Source organism: Populus euphratica, unplaced genomic scaffold (genome assembly GCF_000495115.2).
Source record: "Populus euphratica unplaced genomic scaffold, PopEup_1.0 scaffold12.1, whole genome shotgun sequence".
Lineage (NCBI taxonomy): Eukaryota > Viridiplantae > Streptophyta > Magnoliopsida > Malpighiales > Salicaceae > Populus > Populus euphratica.
This window is the reverse complement of record NW_011499858.1, coordinates 1,656,068-1,681,836: the sequence shown is the minus strand read 5'-3', so window position 1 is coordinate 1,681,836 and position 25,769 is coordinate 1,656,068. Positions and strand designations below refer to the sequence as shown.

The window sequence follows — 25,769 nt, the reverse complement described above, 5'->3', positions numbered from 1 at the left end:
CTCAATCACATGTACAATTTAATTTAATTTTATACTTGATTTGGTTCCAAACATCCTAATAAATGCACAGTAATACCCTTTAGTGTAGAGTTAGGAGTTGACCATCTACCTTCTTTATTCATAGAAATAATGTACAGGAAGCGCATGAATTCGCCAAGTTGCAGGCAATTAGGTGATTGAAAAAGAACATGCACAAAATAATCGGTGGAATACTTTAAGAAATGTGTGTAGATAAATAAGATGTCATTCCAAATTTATTATTATTATTGTTATTATTATTTAGGAAAACCATTCATACTGAGCAATTGATGGAAACAACAAGCCGGCTAGAAAGTCTTAACTACCGGTCAAAACTGAAAAGTTAATAATTAAAATTAAAAAAAATAAGGGCATCAATAAAACATTTTTTTAAAAAAAAACTAAAAGAGTTCAGTGCAGTATCACATCAAATGCCATGCAATGACAATTATAATAGCAAGGCGATGATTTTTCTCTTCACAAAAACAATGATGAATTGTTTTTTATAGGATTCATTTGTTATTATTATATTAACAGGAGAGAAATTGTTCTCTTTATATATTGATGAAAAATAAGATGATTTAAATATTTTAAAATAAAATAAAATATAATAAAATTAAGGTCTAGAGGCTTTTAGGACTTTTACGCTGTGATTGCTTAATTTAATGACTATACTATTCTTGAAAGCTAAAAAAAAAATTGACATTTAGGGGTATTTTTTATATTTTTCTAATGTTTTTTTAGTTATAATTAATTTAAATGAGACAACTTAATCTTTTAATAAAAATAAAAATAATTACAAAATTAAAAGTAGCTCACACATGCTATACCTTCACTATTGAATGGGAGGTATTCTTACTCTTTTAATGACACGTGTAGCATCTTTTAGTGATCTAATGCTATTTTCAACAACTGCATTGGAAGCATTGTGCTGTAATATTCTTGGTGGTCACGTGCATGTTTATAAAGGAGAAATGGTTAGGTCCTTAGATTTTTTTTTTTATTGTCTTGTATTTTACACTAGTTCTTTTAAAATTCAAATATGTCATATCAATTTGAATTTATAATGTTTATATTTTTTTTTATTGATTTTGAAAATTGATTTTGTTTTTTAATTTCATCAATTAACTTTTTATTTCATTTAATTTTTAATTCAATTTGATCATCATTATTTTAATTACTATTTTTTAATTATTTTCTTGATTTATTTTTTAATTTTATCTTTTAGTATTTTAATTCATTTAATCATTGGATCCAATTTAATCCTTATTTTTTTATTTATGGTTTTCTTGATTTATTTTATTTTTTAATTTCATCTCTTATTGTTCTATTTCATTTAATTTTTATATCAGATTTGATTCTTGTTTTTTTATTATTATCTGTTTTGTTTTTTAATTTTAGATGATTAAGAATTTTTCTTCGTGATTTTTTTAAGTTTACATGCTATAGGATAACCCAATCTCATGACCCGGGTTAGGGTTATTTTTTTCTCGGTTTTCTCGGTTTATTTGGTTTTTATTGTCTCATATTTTATACCAGTCTTTTTAAAATTTAAGTATGTCATGTCAGTTTGAATTTATAATGTTTATATTTTTTGTTATTGATTTTGGAAATTAGTTTTGTTTTTTAATTTTATCAATTGATTTTTTTATTTCATTTAATTTTTAATTCCATTTAATCATTATTATTTTAATTATTATTTTTAATTATTTTCTTGATTTATTTTTTAATTTCATCCTTCAATATTTTAATTCATTTAATCATTATATCCAATTTGATTCTTATTTTTTTATTTTTTTATTTATGCTTTTCTTGATTTACTTTATTTTTTAATTTCATCTTTTATTGTTCTATTTCATTTAATTTTTATATCAGATTTGATTCTTGTTCTTTTAATTATTATCTGTTTTGTTTTTTAATTTTAAATGATTAAGAATTTTGCTTGGTGATTTTTTCAAGTTTACCTGCTATAGGATAACCCAATTTCATGACCCGAGTTAAGATTTTAAAGATTAGCCTGATTTGATTTCAGTAATTTTTTTAGATTTTTTTTTAAATTAATTTTTATTTTATTTTATCCCTTAACAATAGATTATTGGTCCTTTTGCTTTGTGATTTTTGTCACTCTCTTCCATATAGTTATCCATATCTCATATCTCTAATAATAGTTAGTCGAGTTAACATAAGTTTACTCATGTTTTCTTTTTAATTTCTTATTGATTTTTTTTAGTTTTACCTTTTATTTTTTTATTGAGTGTTTTTTGTACATGATTATCCTGACATCACAATTGGATTACAAATATGGCATACTAACTCGAGTTAGGTTTTTGTGTCCTCTTTTAAAATTATTTTTTTTAATTTATCCTTCAGTGTTTGATTTAATAGTGACTGAACTTAATTTTTTTTTTATGAGGTTATTCCCTTTTCATTTAATTTTTATTTTGTTATCAAATAAGATGGCTGAGATATTTTAAGAATATTTATAGGGTATGATTTTTCATAATATTGCAAGAGTTTTCTTTTTGATTATTCATTATTATTTTTAGGTTTCTTATTGTCATTGGATTTTTTTTATAATTATAATATTAAATTAATCAAGCTTATTAAACTCATTTGAATCAATGATCCAAATCCCAAGTTTTTCCTACTACTTTAAAAATGTTGAATTCCAAATTTTTCTTTTTAATTTTAAAAATGATATCATCATGTAGATATTTTTGTTTTTATTTCAAGAAAAAATTAACCTAGTCCACAGTCCTGAACTTAAAAATGTCACCTTGTGACTTATAAAAGGATCCAATTCACATAGTGTATCTTTTTTTACGCTTGATTTGTTTTTTACTTTGGTCATTGAATTATTATTTTTTCACTTTCATAATTTTATATTGTGTTAATTAATGATCAATGTTGATGATTTGTTTCATGTTGTTGTTTTTTTTGGATTTTCACAGTGTCAGGAAAACATCAAGCCATTGAGTTAGTTTTTAATTTTTTGAAGAAGATTTTGGTTTAGTTGCTTAGAAAGAATTAAATATGAGGGACCAAAATGGAAAATGAGGTGAAATTACAACCCTTTATTTCAACATACATATTTTTTTCTTTTTCAGTCCTTTATTTTCTTTTTTCAGTCTAACTATCAAGCTTTTTTTCTTTATTTTTCTCTCACTTTTACGCTTTTATATTACATTGGTTAGTGATTTGGTTTGATGATTTGTTTTGTATTGCTTTTTTTTGGGGTCACTGTAGTCTTAATAGAAAAACCTTTCAATATTAAGTGTTTTCAATTTAAAAAAAAATCAATTTTGTTGTTTGTGAAAAATTAAGATTGAGGGGACCAAGATTAAAAGGTTTGTAAAATAGAAGCCCTATTTTAAAAAAAATTGGTGTTAAAGCCTCTTAGACTTAGGATTTTGAAAATTTTATATTTTGATCCCTTGAGTTTAGAAATTATATGATTTAGTATATAACTTACATTATAATCATTGAATTTAAGAGAAAGACTTGTTCAAAAAAATGAAGAAAAGAGAAAAAGATTGGTTGTTCCAATTCCAATCATAAAAAAAAAATGGTGTCAAATTATTTTTTTTATTGATAAGAGTGTCATTGAAGTGTTTTGGGGCTTTTATTCTATATCACTTGAGAACATAAATTAAGGTTGAGAAATTTTTGATTGAATTTTGTGTTTTTTTTATTGAAATTATAGATTTTTTTTTAGTTGAGGCATTAGTTTCTTAATGTTGTTAAAATGTATTAAGTTGAAAATAGGTTAAAAATTAAGCTTTACGGTAAAAAATTACATAGCCTCTTTTTAATCACCTTTCTGTTATAAGAATTCTAGATAGTAAATGATGAATTGTTGGCCACAACATACGACGCTTCACCTTATTATTTTTTTTCAAACAAAATGGGTGTGCATCATCCACCCATTTGAATAGGAAAAAAGATAATGGCCTGAGCATGTGGGCTTTGGTTAGCCTGCACATGTATTTAGGTTTATTTTTAAAAGTCTAGACGGGTAAGGCCTATGTCTAGCTTTTCTTTTCATTTTTATTTTATTTTTAATAAATTAAATCATTTAATATATATAATTTATTTAAATTATTATATTAATTAAAAATATTTTACATATTATTTTATTAAATTCCATTTATTTTTACTCTGTTCTATCATTTTCTCTTTTTTTTACTATCCATCATAATTAATTTCTTTATTTTATTTGATTGCTTTACTACAATTATAGATTTTTACTGTTATATAATTAAATAAAATATAATTTTATAAAAACAATTTATTAAACCTAATTCAGCTTATGATTTGGTCATAAATTTGACATGTTAATTTAAATCGAACTGATATATTATTACCTTAATATTTTTTTAAAAAATATCTTCTCTAGATTTGTTTTAAGTCAATACATATAACACCCCTTGTTTTTTAATCATAAATTTAACTAATGTATTTCAGGACACAAATAGAAATGGGGTAATTTTATTTTTATCAACTCTATTGATCATAAAAGATACTTTGGTTTGACCTTTATTAACATTTAATGAAATCTAATAGTATTTCAAATTCTTATATCTTTTCAACAAGATTTTAGCAAAGTCTTCTATGGATTCCAATCCAAAATTTTATCTTATTACCTACATTAAAACATATTCTAATAATTTAACATACCAACAATTCATTTTTATCTCTCAAATCTCTTTACAATTTATCCATAGTCCATATAATACTTCTATTTTATTCTTTTCATTAGGAGACCATATATCTTACAAATTTAAATACATGATTGAATTTAAGTAAATATTTAACATACATAATAATATCATAATAACATTTCATTCTTAATACATCCTAAAATAAAGTTATTACAATATCATAACTTTTCAAAATACATAGATTTTATATTTAATACAATGTAAAATAATAAACTAAATCAGCGTTGTTTTATTAGGAAAGATAGACCTACAAAAGCCATAACATATAAGTAAAGTAATTATATCATTTGATGATTTAATATTTTATAAATTTAATTCTCAACTAATATATTAACTCAATATTGTTAATAATTCAAATTTTCCTTCTTCATATCTATAAGTCACCTTTAGTATTAGCAATTCAATATACACCTAACCTTTTAGTTGTTGTCCATACAAAATACTAAATCATTTATTCATTATGCCATTTATCATCTGAATTACCCAATAAGCCTTCTACACATCTTTTTAGTCATTATCAAGATAATCATTAAATATTAGAATACATTCATTTTTTTCCTTTGTCATATTCATCATTTCTTATCATCAATATTGATAATTGTCTCTTTAGCTACCACCATTACGATATACTAAATAACAGACATCATTTGAGTCCGTCAATATTATCAATTAATATCAATAATTCCTAGCTTCCATTATCATGACATGCTAAATATCAGACATCCTTTAAGTCTATCAACATTATCAATTAACATCACCAATCATTTCTTTAGCTTCCGCCATCTTAATATACCAAGTATTGGACATTCTTTGAATCCATTAACAATATCTCTCAGCACCAAGAATCATTTACTTAGCTTCCACCATCACGACATGCTAAGTATCATACATCGTTTAATTTCATCAATATCATCAATCAACAATGATAATTATTTTCTTAGTTTTCACCATCATTGCATGCTAAGTATCTGACATTCTTTGAGTCCATCAATAGTATAATCTTTAAACAACTAAATAATTCTATTTGATTTGAGTTGAATCCCTTTTTTTTTTACTAGTTATCAACTTCTATTTAAACCGGATCATATAAGATTTTTCTTCTTTTGAGTTAACTTATAACATTTCTATTTCCAATGTCATTTGCACCTATGCACATTAATGAAAACAAGACAATAATAAAGATTATTAAAATTTAAAATAGAACAAGATGACATGCACCTATTTTCTCATCTGATAACCTTTGCTCCCTCTGATAATTGACCCATTCCTGATATTGCTCCTGATTTCAATAAGGAGATTCAAGATTGATTAATGCATCTCTTAAAAATAAAGTATCCATACTCAAATCAACCCACTTTCCACTTAATGCTAACATATATCATCTTTTTACTTAGCAAATACTAATCATACAAAAATATCACATGGTTTAACGCTCTTTCATTATAAAACTTCATATCATAGGTTAGCCCTCCAAACTTTTAACTTGGATCATAAAAATAGGATAATACCATAGACATCAAATCAAAATAAATTATAAAGTATAATTTCTAATTAACAAAATATTAAAAAATAAAATTTAAAAAATCAATTAAAAAAAATCCCTGAGTCCACATAGGTTAATCTAACAAACCTACTACCTAGGTTACAAGATCGGGATAAACCAATAAAAAATAAATCAAAACAAATATCAAAGCTTAATTTCTAATAAATTTAATATTGAAGGATTAAATTAAAAAAAAAACTCAATTAAAAAATAACCAAAGTCAACTCGATTTAACCTTCTAAACCTGTGAATCGATAATGAAATCGAGATAACCTTATAAAAAACAAATCAAATTTATGATGTCTAATTCCCCATCAACCCAAAATTAAATGATAAAATTGAAAAACAAATCACTTAAAAAAGACAAAAAACTTAAGTCCACTCTTGTTGACCCACTAAACTTGCAAAGCAAATTATATGATTGGAATGACATTATAAAAAGTAAATCAAAACAAATTATGAAACCTAATACCCTAATAAACCTGTGTGTGTATGTAAATGAACAAAAATTTTGAGTCTATTCGGGTTAACCTGCCAAACTTGTAATTCAAATTATAAGACCAAAAGAATTTCATAAAAAATAAATCAAAACAAATTATTAAAAATCTAATATTAAAAGTTAAAAAAAATCAATTAAAAAAACATAAAAAAACTCAAATAAACCTAAATTAACTGAGCCCAAGTCACAAGACCAAAATAATCTTATAGCAAACAACTCCTCATAAAAAACAAATCAAAACAAATTATAAATTTTAATTCCTAATAAATCCAAAATTAATAAATAAAATTGAAAAAAAAACACTAATTCAATAAAGGTAATTTGTGAGGTGTGCAGTGAATTCACTCATCTTTCTAGTTTTTGTTAATAAATAATAATAGTAATAATTATAATAATAATAATAATTAATAACCGCATAAATGCTTCAAGATTATGATACATATACAAATGATGGATACCACGTACGTTCTCATAGAAAGTTGAAGGTTACAAACTGCTACTCTAATAACAATTAGCTCAACAAGTTTTCAGTTGACTCCTTGCAGGCTGAAACCAGGGCTGGGAATTTCTGTAATTTGCAAAGAAAGATGCAAAGCTTATCACCATCAACAACTACTCAACTTCTTCACCTGATCATGCGGGAATGTAGAGCATAAGAATCACATCACCATAGCTAAAACAGGGAAACTTGCTCGAGTAGCAGGTAGGAGATCTCTTCTGTCATTGCTTAAGCAGGGGACATATTTCAACTGTTACCAAGCATAAATGCATGTCAAAGATGGATTATCCCCATTTTCAAAGTTTTGGCATGATGGAGCCAACAGTGCTTCCTCATCTGCCCCTGTCCAGTTCCAATATCTTGACTTCTCACTGTGGTCTGATATTAGTTAGAGTGACATTTCTGTCAGATACTGTGCATTCCCTTTTTCACTTCACTGATCACACACCAGATGTTCTTACACGGAACCGATATTGAGGCTGAGAATCCTCCTCCTCCTCCTCCTCATCATCTTCACTAGAGTCATCCTCAACCCTGTCCCAGCGTGCATAATCCAGAGTCGAGTGTCCCTTTGGTTTTGGGATTGCTTGCCATCCATTAGAATTCTGTTTAATTGATTCTTTTGTCCCAGCATCAGCTTCAACAGGAGCAGTCTTTCTAGGCTCAGCCTTCCGCTGTGCTTGAGCAATAACTTCAGCAGTAATAGTTTTTCTAGGCTCAACTTTCTTCCTAGCTTGAGCAATAACCTCAGCAGCAATGGTCTTTCTTGGCTCGGATTTTTTATCTATACTTTCCACAGAAATCTTCTTGATGTCTGGTGTTTTATGAACAATAACTTCAGCATCATTTGTAGTCTGACAAGGCTCATTTTTCTGATTTATATCTACCAGTGCAGTAGCTGGGTCTTGTTTTTCCACTTGTCCACACGGTTCTGCTTCATTTTCATCTTCTTCCTCTTCTTCTAACTCCACTTCAGATTCAGGTATTGGAGCTAGAGACTTTCCTTATGCAAAAATAAAAAATAAAAATTTCTTTAACTCACATTAAGGACAGTAATATCTAAAAAATCACAATCTTCACCACAAAACATTAGTCAGACTAGTCTCAGTGACACAATAACATTTAGGAATTTGGTCATATAGAATCCCAACCATTTCCATGTAATGCAAGGCTGAAGAAGTAGTTCTTCTTCAGCCTTCCAAATGTTTTTATGAGATTATTCCATTTTCATTTAATTTTTGTTTTGTTATCAAATAAGATTACTGAGATATTTTAAGAATATTTATAGGGTATGATTTTTCATAATATTGCAAGAGTTTTCTTTTTGATTATTCATTATTATTTTTAGGTTTCTTATTGTCATTGGATTTTTTTTATAATTATAATATTAAATTAATCAAGCTTATTAAACTCATTTGAATCAATGATCCAAATCCCAAGTTTTTCCTACTACTTTAAAAATGTTGAATTCCAAATTTTTCTTTTTACTTTAAAAATTGATATCATCGTGTAAACATTTTTGTTTTTATGTCAAGAAAAAATTAACCCAGTCCAGAGCCCCGAGCTTAAAAATGTAACCTTGTGACTTATAAAAGGATCCAATTCATATAGTGTATCCTTTTTTACGCTTGATTTGTATTTTACTTTGGTCATTGAATTATTATTTTTTCAATTTGATGATTTTATATTATGTTAATTAATGATCAGTGTTGATGATTTGTTTCATGTTGTTTTTTTTTTGGATTTTCACAGTGTCAGGAAAACATCAAGCCATTGAGTTAGTTTTTAATTTTTTGAAGAAGATTTTGGTTTAGTTGCTTAGAAAGAATTAAATATGAGGGACCAAAATGGAAAATGAGGTGAAATTACAACCCTTTATTTCAACATATATATTTTTTTCTTTTTCGATCCTTTATTTTTTTTTTCAGTCTTACTATCAAGCTTTTTTTCTTTATTTTTCTCTCACTTTTATGCTTTTATATTACATTGATTGGTGATTTGGTTTGATGATTTGTTTCATATTACTTTCTTTTGGTCACTGTAGTCTTAATAGAAAAACCTTTCAATATTTTATTTGAATAGGAAAAAATATAATGGCCTGAGCATGTGGGCTTCGGTTGGCCTGCACATGTATTTATGTTTATTTTTAAAGGTCTAGACAGGTAAGGTCTATGTCTAGCTTTTCTTTTCATTTTTTTTTATTTTTAATAAATAAATTCATTTAATATATATAATTTCTTTTAAATTATTATATTAATTAAAAATATTTTACATATTATTTTATTAAATTCCATTTATTTTTACTCTGTTCTATCATTTTCTCTTTTTTTTACTATCCATCATAATTAATTTCTTTATTTTATTTGATTGCTTTACTACAATTATAGATTTTTACTGTTATATAATTAAATAAAATATAATTTTATAAAACAAATTTATTAAATCTAATTGAGCTTATAATTTGGTTATAAATTTGATATGTTAATCTAAATCCAATTGATATATCGTTACCTTGATATTTTTTTAAAAAAATATCCTCTCTAGATTTGTTTTAAGTCCATACATATAACACCCCTTGTTTTTTTTATTATAAATTTAACTAATATATTTCACAACACAACTAGAAATGGGGTAATTTTATTTTTATTTTTATCAACTCTATTGATCATAAAAGATACTTTGGTTTGACCTTTATTAACATTAAATGAAATCTAATAGTCTTTCAAATTCATGTATCTTTTTAACAAGATTTTAGCAAAGTCTTCTATGAAGTCCAATCCAAAATTTTATCTTATTACCTACATTAAAACATATTCTAATAATTTAACATAGATGCCTCATACATACCAACAATTCATTTTTATCTCTCAAATCTCTTTATAATTTATCCATAGTCCATGTAATACTTCTATTTTATTCTTTTCATTAGGAGACTATATATCTTACAAATTTAAATGCATGACTGAATTTAAGTAAATATTTAACATACATAATAATATCATAATAACATTCCATTCTTAATACATCCCAAAATAAAGTTATTACAATAACATAACTTTTCAAAATATATAGATTTTATACTTAATAAAATGTAAAATAATAAACTAAATCAGCGTTGTTCTATTAAGAAAGATAAACCTGCAAAAGTTATAACATGTAAGTAAATGAGATATATCATTTGATGATTTAATATTTTATAAATTTAATTCTCAACTAATATATTAACTCAATATTGTTAATAATTCAAATTTTCCTTCTTTATATCTATAAGTCACCTTTAATATTAGCAATTCAATACACACCTAACCTTTTAGTTATTGCCCATACAAAATACTAAGCCATTTATTTATTATACCATTCATCATCTGAATTATCCAAGAAGCCTTTTACATATCTTTTTAGTCATTATCAAGATATCATTAAGTATTAAAACACATTCATTTTTTTTTCTTTGTCATATTCATCATTTCTTATCATCAATATTAATAATTGTTTCTTTAGCTACCACCATTATGATATACTAAATAACGGACATCATTTGAGTCCGTTAACATTACCGATCAATATAGATAATCATTTTCCTAGCTTCCATTATCATGACATGCTAAGTACCAGATATCCTTTAAATCGATCAACATTATCAATCAACATCGCCAATCATTTCTGTAGCTTCCGCTATCTTAATGTACCAAGTATTGGACATTCTTTGAGTCCATTAACAATATCTCTCAACACCAAGAATCATTTACTTAACTTCTACCATCATGACATGCTAAGTATCATACATCTTTTAATTTCATCAATATCATCAATTAACAATGATAATCATTTTCTTAGTTTTCACCATCATTGCATGCTAAGTATCTGACATTCTTTGAGTCCATCAACATTATAATCTTTGACAAATAAATAATTTTATTTGATTTGAGTTGAATCCCTCTTTTTTTTTTACTAGATTATCAACTTCTAATTAAATTGGATCATACAAGATTTTTCCTCTTTTGAGTTAACTCATGACATTTCTATTTCCAATGCCATTTGCACTTACGCACATTAATGAAAACAAGACAATAATAAAAATTATTAAAATTTAAAATAGAACAAGATGACATACACCTATTTTCTCATATTATCACCTTTGCTCCCTCTAATAATTGACCCATTCCTGATATTACTCCTGATTTCAATAAGAAGATTCAAGATTAATTAATGTATCTCTCAAAAATGAAGTATCCATACTCAAATCAACCCACTTTCCACTTAATGCTAACATATATCATCTTTTTACTCAGTAAATACTAATCATACAAAAATATCACATGGTTTAACGCTCCTTCATTGTAAAACTTCATATCATAGGTTAACCCTTCAAACTTTTAACTTGGATCATAAGAATAGGATAATATCGTAGACATCAAATCAAAATAAATTATAAAGTATAATTTCTAATTAACAAAATATTGAAAGATAAAGTAAAAAAAATCAATTAAAAAAAAAAACTTGAGTCCACCTAGGTTAATCTAACAAACCTACTACTTAGATTACAAGATTGGGATAAGCCAATAAAAAATAAATCGAAACAAAGATTGAAACTTAATTTCTAATAAATTCAATGTTAAAGGATTAAACTAAAGAAAAAAACTCAATTAAAAAATAACCAAAGTCAACTCAATTCAACCCTCTAAACCTGTGAATCGGTAATGAAATCAAGATAACTTCATAAAAAAAATCAAATTTATAATGTCTAATTTCCAATCAATCTAAAATTGAATGATAAAATTGGAAAAAAAATCAATAAAAAGACAAAAAACTTAAGTTTACTCTTGTTGACCCACTAAACTTGCAACACAAATTATATGATCGAAATAACATTATAAAAAATAAATCAAAACAAATTATGAAACCTAATACCCTAATAAACCTGTGTGTGTGTGTCTATATATATATGAACAAAAAATTTTAAATCCATCCGGATTAACCTGCTAAACTCGTAATTCAAATTATGAGACCAAAATAACCTCATAAAAAATAAATCAAAACAAATTATTAAGCTCAATTTTTAATTAACCTAATATTAAAAGTAAACGAAAATCAATTAAAAAAACTCAAATAAACCTGGATTTACTCAGCCCAGCCCAAGTCATGAGACCAAAATAACCTTATAGCAAACAATTCCTTATAAAAAACAAATCAAAGCAAATTATAAATTTTAATTTCTAATAAATCCAATATTAATAAATGAAATTGAGAAAAAAAAAACTATTTCAATAAAGGTAAGTTGTGAGGTGTGCAGTGAATTCACTCATCTTTCTAGTTTTCTAGTTTTTGTTAGTAAATAATAATAGTAATAATTATAATAATAATAATAATTAATAACCACATAAATGCTTCAAGATTATGATACATATACAAATGATGGATAGTACGCTCTCATAGAAAGTTGAAGGTTACAAACTGCTACTCTAATAACAATTATAGCTCAACAAGTTTTCAGTTGACTCCTTGCCCCTCCAAACCAGGGCTGGGAATTTCTGTAATTTGCAAAGAAAGATGCAAAGCTTATCACCATCAACAACTACTCAACTTCTTCACCTGATCATGCGGGAATGTAGAGCATAAGAATCACATCACCATAGCTAAAACAGGGAAACTTGCTCGAGTAGCAGGTAGGAGATCTCTTCTGTCATTGCTTAAGCAGGGGACATATTTCAACTGTTACCAAGCATAAATGCATGTCAAAGATGGATTATCCCCATTTTCAAAGTTTTGGCATGATGGAGCCAACAGTGCTTCCTCATCTGCCCCTGTCCAGTTCCAATATCTTGACTTCTCACTGTGGTCTGATATTAGTTAGAGTGACATTTCTGTCAGATACCGTGCATTCCCTTTTTCACTTCACTGATCACACACCAGATGTTCTTACACGGAACCGATATTGAGGCTGAGAATCCTCCTCCTCCTCCTCCTCATCATCTTCACTAGAGTCATCCTCAACCCTGTCCCAGCGCGCATAATCCAGAGTCGAGTGTCCCTTTGGTTTTGGGATTGCTTGCCATCCATTAGAATTCTGTTTAATTGATTCTTTTGTCCCAGCATCAGCTTCAGCAGGAGCAGTGTTTCTAGGCTCAGCCTTCCGCTGTGCTTGAGCAATAACTTCAGCAGTAATAGTTTTTCTAGGCTCAACTTTCTTCCTAGCTTGAGCAATAACCTCAGCAGCAATGGTCTTTCTTGGCTCAGATTTTTTATCTGTACTTTCCACAGAAATTTTCTTGATGTCTGGTGTTTTATGAACAATAACTTCAGCATCATTTGTAGTCTGACAAGGCTCATTTTTCTGATTTATATCTACTAGTGCAGTTGCTGCGTCTTGTATTTCCACTTGTCCATACGGTTCTGCTTCATTTTCATCTTCTTCCTCTTCTTCTAACTCCACTTCAGATTCAGGTATTGGAGCTAGAGACTTTCCTTATGCAAAAAAATTTTTCTTTAACTCACATTAAGGACAGTAATATCTAAAAAATCCCAATCTTCACCACAAAACATTAGTCAGACTAGTCTCAGCAACACAATAACAATCAGGAATTTGGTCATATAGAATCCTAACCATTTCCATGTAATGCAAGGCTAAAGAAGTAGTTCTTCTTCAGCCTCCCAAATGCATAGCTTCCAAAAAACATAAGGAAAAATAGGTTTGCCAACAAGAAAGCCCAACTTGTAATTCCTGAACAGCCCCCAAATTTTAACTCTTATAGAGCACAAGTTTAGCATCCTAGCACAAGCACCAAATACTTGGACCTCTACTTGTCATGTCAGTCAACGGTGGCATCTCTCTATAACAAATACGTAGCATGATAGATTAGCTAACAATGATCAAAATATTCCTTCTAAGTAGTTTAGGAAAGCTCCCAAGACAAACGGAGAATCAATATAAAGACAGGTTGTGACTAAGGAAAATGACCACTTGTATTGCAGATCTCTAGTAAAATTCACCAAAATATTATAGCAGAGTACATCATTGGGCCTCATGCTCCGCTTCCAATTGGTAAAATATCCATGATGTTTTATATCCTAAATTATATTGGGGGGGTAGATAATCTTCTGAAAATAAAAAACAGAGAGGGTGGAAGGTATACCAATTGTGTCCTCAGACGAGCTTCAAGATTCTGGTAAACTTCTGATGAAGGATTCAACTCCATCAGCCTATTGACATCAAAGAGTGCTGAGGTGTACTCCTTAAGGGTGACTAGAGTCTGTGCCCGCAACATCAATGCTCCAGTATGATTGTGATCAAGCTCAAGCACTGATGTACATTCTTCAGCTGCCTAAAATAAAATCATCAACCAACAGTAAATGTTGGTTAATATTCACCAAAAAGCAAGTTTCAAGGTAGCACTTTCATACAACAGAATAAAATCCCTATCCAATCTTCCAACCTCTTACCACAGCCATGCCATTCCATCTGAAATAACATTTTTCATTATTAAGTTCTCCCAAGTCCCAATAATAGTCCACACACACGAATTCCTCCCCTTCTTTCCTATTGCTCCAATAAATTCACCTCCAATATGGATAGCAGATACAAGAAATTTTGAGAGACCAAGCGATTTTTTAATTATTTTATTATTTTGATATTGATGAATCCAGGCATTTTATGTCTCTTAGACATATTAAAGGCCATTCTAGATCAAAATTTGGTTTCAAAAAATCACAAAAACGCTTCTAAAATCTATAGTCTCCTCCTAATTCCCATAAGCCCAGTTCAAAAATTTCTATAAAAAAGATTATCAATATAGCTATTCTACATCAAACTTCAGTGGTAAACAATCAAAACCCAGAACTAAAATATCCAATCTTCACATAACATGACACTTTCTTGCATAAAAAAGACGCCAGCCCATCAAAAATCAGAATCCAAAAATCCAAACTGTACATCACAAACCACTTCCTTAGCATAAAATAACAAGAACCCTTTATTTCGAAATCATTAAAAGAATATAATAGTTGATACCTTTTTGAAATCATGCAATTTCAAATAACAAGCAGCTCTATTACTATGCAAAGCAATCTTTTGTGGCTTAGTTTTAGCCATGGAAAGTGCCTCTGTGTAAAATCCAAGCGCTTCCTCGTAGTTTCCATCTCTGTACATTTGATGTGCTGTCTCAATCTTGTTTGCCATCACCACCATCAAAACCAACCAATCTGCACCCTTCAAAATCAAGAACTAAGATATTCAAAAATAAAATAATGATGACAACTTTTCTTGGTAGGAAGATGAGCAATAATAGGGAGGGAGAAAGGGACGAGCAATAATAGGATTACAATGAGTGAAGCTTAAGAAAGGGTTTTGTTTTAGAATCTACTAATTTTTGTGTTTGAAATCTGATATTAATCAGTAATTAACGAGAGAGAGCGAGCGAGATTATAATACGTGGGTGTTTTTTGTTTCGAGTTTGAAATAGGTGGACGATCTTATTGGTCAAGCGAGGGGACCCGTTAATATAATATTTGGTCCCTCTTCTCTCAAAGTTTTCCTAGTTTGATCCCTTACTCTTATTTGTCTTTATGGCATTCTTCGTTCTGTATTTATAATTATTAAATCATCCTTAGTAAGAGTTATATCACAGGGATAAGCACTGTTAGGTGAAAAATAGACATGTGCGAGCGCTATTCACGGGTCGGTATTTTTTCTCCATTTATAAAATGATGTATAGATACTGCAAGCGCATCTCAAACCGGGAAAACAAAAATCAATAATTTAAAATTAAGTTTAATAAATTAATTTTATTTTAATGAGATGATAAAAAATAAGAAACAATAATAAATGGACAATTTTATTTTTTAAAAAAAAGATCATGATACTTAAAAAAATATTTGAAAATAAAAAATTAAATAAAAAATAAATAAACAATAAGTGCTGGTTAACTTAAGACAGTGTGATAAACATATAACTTAAGTAATAAGAAACGATGCAACCTAAGTTAATCCTAAAATTTATGATCTAGATTATGAGATCAGGATAATCTAATAAAAAATTAAAAAAAATTACAAAGAAAATCTTTGTTAAAAAAATTAATGTTGAACAATGAAATAAATAAAAAAAGATGTTAACTTTCGTTAACTTTTTAAACTAGTAATCTGGATCATTAAACCATAAACATCATATATGAAAAAACAATACAATCCCCAACTAATTAAAGGCTGAAGAATAAAATTGAAAAAAAATTAAATTGGACAAAAGAAACTAAAACAAAAAATAATAATTAAAAGAATAATGATGAAAATAAAATTTAATAAATAAATAAATCAAAGGGCAACTATTTTTTTATTAAAGGATTAAATTAAAAAGAAAAATAACTCTAACAAAATGAGAAAAATTCAAAAAAATAAGAAAGTTGAAAAAAAAAAACACGCTATTGACTTTGGATTGAAGGTTGAAATTAAAAATCAATAAAACTCTTATAAAAAGACCAAGGAAAAAAATATAAAATTAAAAAAATAAAAATCAAATTGAAAAAAAATTAATATATAAAAAATTTTAATTGAAGCATTGAATTAAAAGGGATTTTTTTTTATTTACAAAAGGACAAATGACAAAATTTGGAAATTAAAGAAAAAAAATAGAAGCCAAAAACTCATAAACAAAGAGGAACAAAATGCAATTTGAGGGTATGAGAGGAAAAAAAAAATCCATCTATTATATAATTTTTGTCAATACGTGTATATCAAGAGAAGAAAAGAACATAAAAATGCTTTCAATTACATGATAAAATGATAATTTTGACCGTTAGAAGATATTATATAAACTACTTAAAGTATGTTGTTGACACTTTTTACGTGCTCGTGTATGCAATAAACATGCTAATAATTTTTTTATTTTTTTTGAAAAAAGATCATAATACTTAAAAAAATATTTGAAAATGAAAAATTAGATAAAAAATAAATAAACAATATGTGTTGGTTAACTTAAAGCAGTGTGATAAACATGTAATTTAGATAATAAAAGATGATGCAACCTGAGTTAATCCTAAAATTTATGATCTAGAACATGAGATTAGGATAACCTAATAAAAAATTAAAGAAAACCACAAAGAAAATCTTTGTTAAAAAAGTTAATGTTGAACAATGAAATAAAAAAAATAAAAAAAAGATGTTAACTTTTTAAACTAGTAATCTGGATCATTAAACCATAAACATCATATATGAAAAAACAATATAACCCCAACTAATCAAATGCTGAAGAATAAAATTAAAAAAAAAAATTAAATTAGACAAAAGGAACTAAAACAAAAAATAATAATTAAAATAATAATGATGAAAATAAAATTTAATAAATAAATAAATCAAAGGGAAACTATTTTTTTTATTATAGGATTAAATTGAAAAGAAAAATAACTCTAAAAAAATGAGAAACATTCAAAAAAAATAAGGAAGTTGAAAAAAAAGCAACACACTATTGACTTTGGATTGAAGGTTGAAATTAAAAATCAATAAAACTCATATAAAAGGATCAAGAAAAAAAATATAAAATTAAAAAAATAAAGATCAAATTGAAAAAAATTAATATATGAAAAATTTTAATTGAAGCATTGAATTAAAAAGGATTTTTTTTATTTACAAAAGGACCAATGACAAAATTTGGAAATCAAAGAAAAAGAATAGAAGCCAAAAAATCATAAACAAAGAGGAACAAAATGCAATTTAAAGGTATAAGAGGAAAAATAAAAAAAAAGATCCATCTACTATAAATCATATAATTTTTGTCGATACATGGTACATCAAGAGAAAGAAGAGAACATGAAAATACTTTCAATAGATACTTTTCACGTGCTTGTGCATGTAATAAATATGTTAATAATTTTTAAAATTTAGTAATATTTAATTTTTATTGAAAAACCATAATACCCTTAATAAAATAATAAATAACAAAAAAAACACGATGAAAAATACATGAAATGTCCATTATTGAAGTATTTTTTTTTTTAAAAAAAACCTTTGAGGGCATTGAAGTGATTTTAGTATCTCTGAAGTAAAAACTAAAATTGTCCCTGGAGGCATATATTTGTCTCGAAAGGCATTTTAGTATTTCTTGTGTTCATAAAAAAGAAGAAGAAAAGAACCATATTAGTCACGTAAGCAAAGTCAAATGTTATTCGATTAAAGAGGAAAATCATCGTTGAAATCCCGGGTGAAATGAGTATGTTCCTCCCCTTCCCCTTTTAGTTTCTTTTATTAATATTAATTTGAAACAATTTTGTGCAATAAATCATTTAGGTAATTACCCAAATTTCTTCCATGTAAACTCGGATAAAGATACAAAAACTAGATATCCAAATCAGCAAAATTTTATTTTATTTTAAGCTTTAAAATATTAGAAATAATATTATTTAGAATCCAAAATGCAATGCAATTTAAAGGTTTGTAGTATATGTTGTCAGAGGTTCAGGCTTTTAATTGTATTTTTTTTTAGCTTAAAAAAATTAATCAATAATTAATTTAAGATAATCAACTGATTTTGTTTAATATCTTTTTTCCAGTCATGACGTTTAAGTAAAGAATTATTTAATCTAAAATAACATTTTTCATTTAACTTATCCGTAAATGAATATCAATGATTGTCGATTATATCAATATTTTTATTCATAAATAACAATTTCATTATATATATATATATATTCGAGTATTCATTATTTGATTAGCATTTATTATTCAAAATAAAATTTTAAAAAAAGAATTACACATAATATATACACACTGATATAAAATTAAATTTTAAAAAATAAAAAATAAAAAATATTAATTTAATATATTTTTCAATAAAAAATACTTTAAAAATATTATAATACAAAGACTACCTTAAAGCTATTAATGACAGAAGAACCAAATTGATTACAAAGCAGAAGTGCAAAAAGGTAATATTAAGATAAAGAAAAGTAAGGGAACCAAACTAAGATAAAGCTGAAAGTAGAGGGATCGAATGCATCATTCGGTCCATTTGACGGAAAGTTCTAAATGGGGGACAAATGGAGACAAGCAACATATTGAGACGAACCTGCGCCTTTAAGGCTCCCTTTCTTGTTTCTCCATTTTTTTATACTTAAAGTTCATACATATCAACTTTCACTCTAGATATTTGAAGTTTTTGAACTTATAAGTCAAAATAGTTCAAGTCTTTTACCAAATCATGGTGATAAATTCGATTTTGTTATAGTAAATGGGATATTTTAGAAATGGATACGTGGTTAGAGTTTATTTTAGAAATTTTTTAATAATTTATGACTCATAAAAAATATTTGAATGAATGACTAATAGATGGCAAGGTCTAAAAGCAACACTTCTATAATATAATAAAAAAATATTTAGAAAAATTATTAATATACTTTGAACGGTAAGGATGGACAATGTAGAGTCTATTATAAATATATAACATGTGATTCTATTTTTACATGGTAAATAATAAAAACTCATCATTTTATGAATATAAATATATTGTTGAATCATATTAAATTTTGTGTTTTTTTTTTGTTTTTCTATTATTGTAATTTTCATCAATAATTACTACAAGTTTTTCACGACAAAATTTAGTTTAGAAGTCTTTTAAAATACACATAATAATCAAAATATTACTATCCACAAAGGGCACTTTTTTTTTTTTTTTGTTAATTCTCATTTTATGAGGGCATTTAGCATCTTTTTTTTTTTTTGGTCAATTCTCATTTTATGAGGGCATTTAGCATAAGAGAGAATAAGAAAAGAAAATTCATGGAAGCAGCGGCTGAGAACATGCTCGTTAATCTCCCATTATAAAACACGTTCACACTCGTGAAGTGGTTGAACCATCCATTCCATGTGCAGTCATGTTGCTAGAAGTTTCAAACAAATGCTGTAATCAATCTGCCATCATATTGGCCCAACTCAACCTCTCTGTACATCCTACTAAATTACAGTTCTCTTCAATAATGAAACCTATGATTGGACAGAAGTTACAACAGAGCTTAATTCTACTACAAGAAAGATGAATGTTACCTTAACTGCACGATTAAAATTCCTAACATTGAATTCTTTTTTTCCCATCAAGAACAGGCAGCGCGTTTTGTAGAATATCAGCTCCAAGGCAAACTTCCTGATCTGCGCTAACTATGAAGCACAAGTTTGACTAAATTTCCATTCCAGCAGTCCACATATATATTTGAATGCTAGAATCTCCAAATGCATCTATGAATAGGGAGGCTGGTACATCCAGCTAACTTCCAATAACAAGCAGAAAACCTCCAATTTCTTTCACACGTGAGTTTCCACCAGGCTTTTGCCACAAATTATTTTGAAATACAGCTCCTTCATACATAAACTAGCTAAAATTTCAATTTCGAGATTTTTTTCAGGCACTCAATTCTGCATGACAAACAAGGGAATCATCAGCAAATGTACTTCCATCCATGGTCACCAACAAACACAGCTCCAATTGGAACGCCTACAGCAAGAATTTGGAATGCTTCAGTATTCCGGGGAAGACCCTATAAACTTCATATGCCCCTTGATACCCTGTGTCAGCTAAACCATGCAAATTACAGAAGCCCTTATAGCCAGCGAATACAAATAAGCATTACAAGGGAAAAAAAAACGCATACAATGATAGCTAATAGCATGTAAAACCAGTAAAATGCTAATTCACCGATGTCTACAGTTTTGAGATTGAATTAAGCACTCCAAAAGAAAAAAAAAACATTTGTGATAAGAAAAAAAGGTTGCAATGGCAGTCGAATCTACAATTAAGTTGCCAGAATAACCAAAGCAGCATCAGTTTTCCAAGTCCACTTCCCCTTTACATCTTGATAACCTTCAAAAAGCCCAGGCACATTTTTTTCACGCGGGACTCTCATAATTACTGAGCATACGTACCAGCAGGCCTCTGGTGGCAGCATCTGCAGGAAATCCTCCACTGTCCGTTTCATCAATAAGTTTCACTTCCGTGGATCCATCCTAGTAGTGAAGAAATGCGTGGATAAGGACATATAAGTGCGCAACCATATGGAACGCAGCGTTCCCCTCAAAAAGCTTGTATGCTTCAATGACTAATCCTTATTTACAAATTCCACTGATTGATGAAGTGTATGCATAAAAACCCTCAACAGCGAATCTAGAATATAGTTCCCTTGCCTCTTTAAGCTTCCCGGACTTGCACGTACCATCAATAACAATGTTGCTGGTTAGCAAGTTAGGCTTTACCACGCTTCTTTGAATATTTTGAAATAGTGCCAACTCCTCATCAACATGCTAATTATACTTTTTCCTCCCCATTATAAATTACCTGGACATTTTTCAAAACTTGAATATACTTGTACACTGCTTAAATAGTTAGTCTTCCATTCCATGGGGACTCATGTAGCTTGCATTTTTAAATAATGCTGTGATCTGCTACCATATTAGTCCAACTCAATTTCTAAATACAGCATAATAAATACAGCTTCTTATATAATCATAACTAGAATCAGAAGTGATAACATAGCAGTCTGATTGTACAAAAGTTAATCATACAACTTAATCCTGCTACAAGAATGAAGAAGTTTACCTACAGCTGAAGCCTGGAGGATTTAATTTCTTCACCTTTTCTAACTTTGAATTATTTCCATTGAGTACAGACACGACAATTTGTAAAATATCAGCTCCAAGGCCAGCAGCTGACCTATTGCTATCAATGGAGGCAAAAGTTTCACTAGATTCCTTTTCCAGCAGTTAATACAAGAAGGGCAGAATTTCCACATGCTTCTACAAGTAGGATGCAGGTTCATTCAGCTTAATTCCAATAATAAGCCCAAAAAATCACTTTTCTTTTCTTTTTTTTTTTGTAATTACAGCGTTCTCTTGTATACACTAGCTAAAGATTCTGGCTCTAAGTTGTCAAATGGTGTTGCGATACAAACAAGGGAAGCGCCAGCGAATGTACTTCCAGGGTCATGATAACTTATCGCTGAAGCAACTCTTCAAGTCACCAAGACAACTCCAATTGGCAAGCCTAGAGAAAGTGGTTTGGCATGTGTCAATACATCCAGGACGACCCCATAAGCTTTTTGCTTGCAAGAGAGACCCTGTTCAGCCCAAACACCATAGCACTTACAGAATGACAGGCCTTGTAAATTTTGGAAGCCATTATAGAAAATTTCCCGAATAAAATTAGTGAATTATGACCGAAATGCATTCAAGGATTGTTAATAGCATGCAAACGCAGTTAGATGCTGATTCACTGATGTCAATTAATTTTTGAGTGCAAAGCACTACAAAATGAAATGGAGGTTTTAGCATGGAAGAGGGCATAGGGGGTGGAATGGGGCCCTGAGGTACAGTGGAAAGAAGTGCGTTGATACTCTTAAATCATCCAGTGATCATCAATGAGGAATTATCTATCAGATCAGGTACTTTGAGAAGAATGATCTCCTTCTTCGTCACCTTATAAACTAGATTCAGGATTGGTTTTAGGTTTTCTTTCCTTCTTCCCTTTCCATTTCTTCTATTTCCAGGTTTGCTTCTATTTTGGTACTTCCAGAGGATTTTCAGATGTAAAACAGTTTAACCAATGGTAGGACTAAATTTTGTCCGTGTGCACGAGTATATAAACATGCTAAATGCAATTTCTAAATTCCTAACAATCAACATTGACCACAAAATCCAACACTTAGCCTTATCATTAATAGTTGATTACTTCATTGATGATCAGCAGAGCCCCTGCATCATAATAAGCAACGTGCCAGAACCCTAAAATATCCTTTTTTTTGCCTGCATAAGGCCTCTTCAGCTTAGATGGGTCCACAAAAGCTTCAGCAGGTGTACAGGTAGTTGTGAAAGAGTGAATTCTTTAGCCAGTACTTACATCAGGGTTTTGAGTTTCTTTGGAACTTCCTGCCAAATTTTATAGCCGAACCATTTGGTTCCATTTCAAAACTTGTAAAAAACAGATCATGATACTTAACGCTTTGCATATGGGAAACACTAAAAGTCTTAAACATTAATATATTTCCATCAGGGCACCATACTACTTGTCTAGTGGAATGTATGAAGCAATATACTTTCTGATGGAACAACTGTTAGATGCTAAGATTCTAAGAATACCTCATAAACGCATTTGAATGCGATACTTTTTTTGTTACTTTTAACAATAGCCCAAGAATAAAAGGATAAATTATGCTAGCAGAATCCAATTATATGACAGTAGCTGTTTCTTTTTTTCGTCAATTTAGCAGTAATGAGAATTCACACCCAGTTGAAAACAAGACAAGGGATGCTGGACTTTGTGCAAAATCATATCATAAATAATATATGAGATGCGATGGAAATAGAATCTACAATCAATCAAGTCAATATCAAGTTTTCAAAGTTTACTTCAACCTTTCACCTCGGCAACCTTCAGAAGGCACAAGTAATTTTTTTAAAGCAAGACTCCCATCAATAGGGAATAGATCTCCCAGCAAGGTTTTGGTGGCAGAATCTGCAGAGAATCCACGATTGACCATTTCATTGAGTTTCCTTGCCTTTGATGTGTCTTTCTGTAGGAGAAATCCTCGGATTATGACATTATAAGAGCAATAATTTGGCATGCATCCATCCTCTTCCATTTCTATAAAAAAGCTCTCGTGCTTCAATTACATTTCATTCCTTGCAAAGTCCAACAATTAGTGTAGTGTATATATAAATATCAGGCTGAAATCCTTGAATACCAAGTCTAGAAAACAGTACCTTTGCATCTTGAATCTTCCCAGACTTGTACATACCATTGATCGATAAGGGTGTTGTAGGTTTCCAAGTCTGGCTAAATATCTCTACTTTGAATCTCTCGAAATAGTGCCGAAGCCTATTCAATATACCCTTGTTTGCAATAGCCATCAAGCAAATTAGTGTAAGTTTTTAAATCTAGAGTATGGCCAGAAGCACGAATGCCCCTGAAAATCTCTTATTCATCACAGATCGTCCATACTTGACAGAAGCCCTTTATGAAAGTATTGTAATTAACTATACCAGGAAAAAAGCCTTTATGAGACATTTTATCAAAAAGTTGCATTGCTTCATCTATCCTTTCCATCTTACAATATCCACAGATCAGGGTGTTGTACTTAGAAACACTGGGCATAGCACCCTTGCCAAATACTTTTTTTTTTGGCTTCATCCATTTGCCCTCGCGAAACAAAAAGGTGTTGTACTTAGAAACACTGGGCATAGAACCCTTGCTCATCATCACACCAAATACTTTTTTTTTTTGCTTCATCCATTTGCCCTCGCGAAACAAAATCCATTCATCAGTGAATTGTATGCAACAACATCTGGCACACAACCTACGCTTTTCATTTTCCCAAGCAATCCATCTGCCTCAATGATTTTACCAACTTTACGAAGGCTGTTTGCGATCGTGCTGTAAGTATATGAATTGAGTCGATATCTCTTAGCCAACATTTCATTAACCAGTTTCAAAGCTTGATACAAAATACCATCTTTACACACCCCATTTACTAAGGTAGTAAATGTTGAAGTACCAGACTGAAAACCGCATTTACGGATATTTCTCAAGAGAGGGAACCCAGAATCAACACAACGTAAATGGCAGAAGCAATTGATCAAGATGTAAAGAGTACAAACATCATGAGGAACTCCAGCAAGTTCCATTTGTTTGGACAAAGAAACCACAGTCTCATATTCTTTCACGTCCACAACTGTCGATAGTAAATTATTAGATTCGACAATAGAAGGGAGAGGTTCCCTGCCAATCATGGCGTTGAAAGAAGCGAGGGCATAGTGATCAATCTTACTAAACAAGACCTTATTGCTAATTGTACAAGGAGAAATGTTAAAAGAGGAAAACAAAACCATGTCCATTTGATGTTGAATGCCAAACATTGAATTTCTAGCCAGCAAAACACTTGCTCGAGTGATCGCCATTGCTGCCTTTATTTGATGCCAGAAGCAAGGGTGCCAACTCCAATTCCGTTTCGGTGGGTGATTAGTTTTTCAACTGAAATGGAATGCTGTAGTTTTGAAATGCTTTGATGTATCGTTTCAGAAACATATATATATATATATATATATATATATATAATAATAATAATTTATGGAAAAAACCGCGTATTTTAATACTAGATTTATATTTCCACAATATAAAAAAATAACAAACCATAAACCAAATACACGAGAAAACCAATGATATTACTCCAGCTTGATTTATGTGGTTGGGCTGAACCTAGCAGGCCTAGCTGGATCACTGGCCCAAACGAATGACTTGGTTGGGCACTATTATAGATTGCATGCGTGAATTACTCAATACATGCACTGTACAGTGCGAAGGTAATTAATTTACCTTCGCACGGTGCCTAAATGCTTTAGTAAATGCAAAACAAGAACAGGGAAAGAAAGACTTACCTAGAGAGGCAGCGGCTGGAGGCGAAGTGGAGGAAGACGACTGGTTGCTGCTCACGAAGGACGCCCCTGCTTGCTGTTCACGGTGGAGCCAGG

At 29.1% G+C, this 25,769-nt stretch overlaps 3 protein-coding genes across 4 annotated transcripts; all 3 read right to left on the bottom strand.

Moving 5' to 3' along the window:
- Nucleotides 1-12,634: 12,634 nt before the first annotated feature.
- LOC105123990 (Tetratricopeptide repeat (TPR)-like superfamily protein) lies at nt 12,635-15,727 on the bottom strand. The gene is made up of 3 exons (XM_011023807.1): nt 15,289-15,727; nt 14,414-14,602; nt 12,635-13,740 (listed from the first exon to the last, which is right to left on the bottom strand). The coding sequence occupies exons 1-3, from the start codon at nt 15,463-15,465 to the stop codon at nt 13,183-13,185; spliced, it is 924 nt and encodes a 307-aa protein (XP_011022109.1). The 5' UTR covers nt 15,466-15,727; the 3' UTR covers nt 12,635-13,182.
- A 4,768-nt stretch (nt 15,728-20,495) lies between these two features.
- Nucleotides 20,496-23,906, bottom strand: LOC105123989 (pentatricopeptide repeat-containing protein At1g12620-like). 2 transcript variants are annotated; one of them, XR_841980.1, is made up of 2 exons: nt 23,665-23,745; nt 20,496-20,828 (listed from the first exon to the last, which is right to left on the bottom strand). XR_841980.1 is itself a non-coding variant. In XM_011023806.1 (2 exons), the coding sequence occupies exons 1-2, from the start codon at nt 23,882-23,884 to the stop codon at nt 20,693-20,695; spliced, it is 276 nt and encodes a 91-aa protein (XP_011022108.1). In that variant the 5' UTR covers nt 23,885-23,906; the 3' UTR covers nt 20,496-20,692. The 2 variants fall into 2 exon arrangements, 1 of the variants encoding a protein (XP_011022108.1); XM_011023806.1 differs by having other exon boundaries at nt 20,496-20,748; nt 23,665-23,906.
- Nucleotides 23,907-24,527: 621 nt separating this feature from the next.
- LOC105124107 (pentatricopeptide repeat-containing protein At5g16640, mitochondrial-like) lies at nt 24,528-25,199 on the bottom strand. The gene has a single exon (XM_011023971.1). The coding sequence runs from the start codon at nt 25,197-25,199 to the stop codon at nt 24,528-24,530; it is 672 nt and encodes a 223-aa protein (XP_011022273.1).
- Between the last annotated feature and the right edge of the window lie 570 nt (nt 25,200-25,769).

What these genes read in the sequence shown, in the direction of transcription:
- LOC105123990 (XM_011023807.1), bottom strand. Translation starts at nt 15,465, where the DNA reads ATGGTGGTGATGGCAAACAAGATTGAGACAGCACATCAAATGTACAGA. An exon ending in AATTGCATGATTTCAAAAAG is followed by an intron (nt 14,603 to 15,288) that starts GTATCAACTATT and finishes ATTTTATTTTAG; the next exon opens with GCAGCTGAAGAATGTACATC. An exon ending in CTCGTCTGAGGACACAATTG is followed by an intron (nt 13,741 to 14,413) that starts GTATACCTTCCA and finishes GCATAAGGAAAG; the next exon opens with TCTCTAGCTCCAATACCTGA.
- LOC105123989 (XM_011023806.1), bottom strand. Translation starts at nt 23,884, where the DNA reads ATGGAAGAGGATGGATGCATGCCAAATTATTGCTCTTATAATGTCATA. An exon ending in GCCTTCTGAAGGTTGCCGAG is followed by an intron (nt 20,749 to 23,664) that starts GTGAAAGGTTGA and finishes TTCTTGCTGTAG; the next exon opens with GCGTTCCAATTGGAGCTGTG.
- LOC105124107 (XM_011023971.1), bottom strand. Translation starts at nt 25,199, where the DNA reads ATGGCGATCACTCGAGCAAGTGTTTTGCTGGCTAGAAATTCAATGTTT.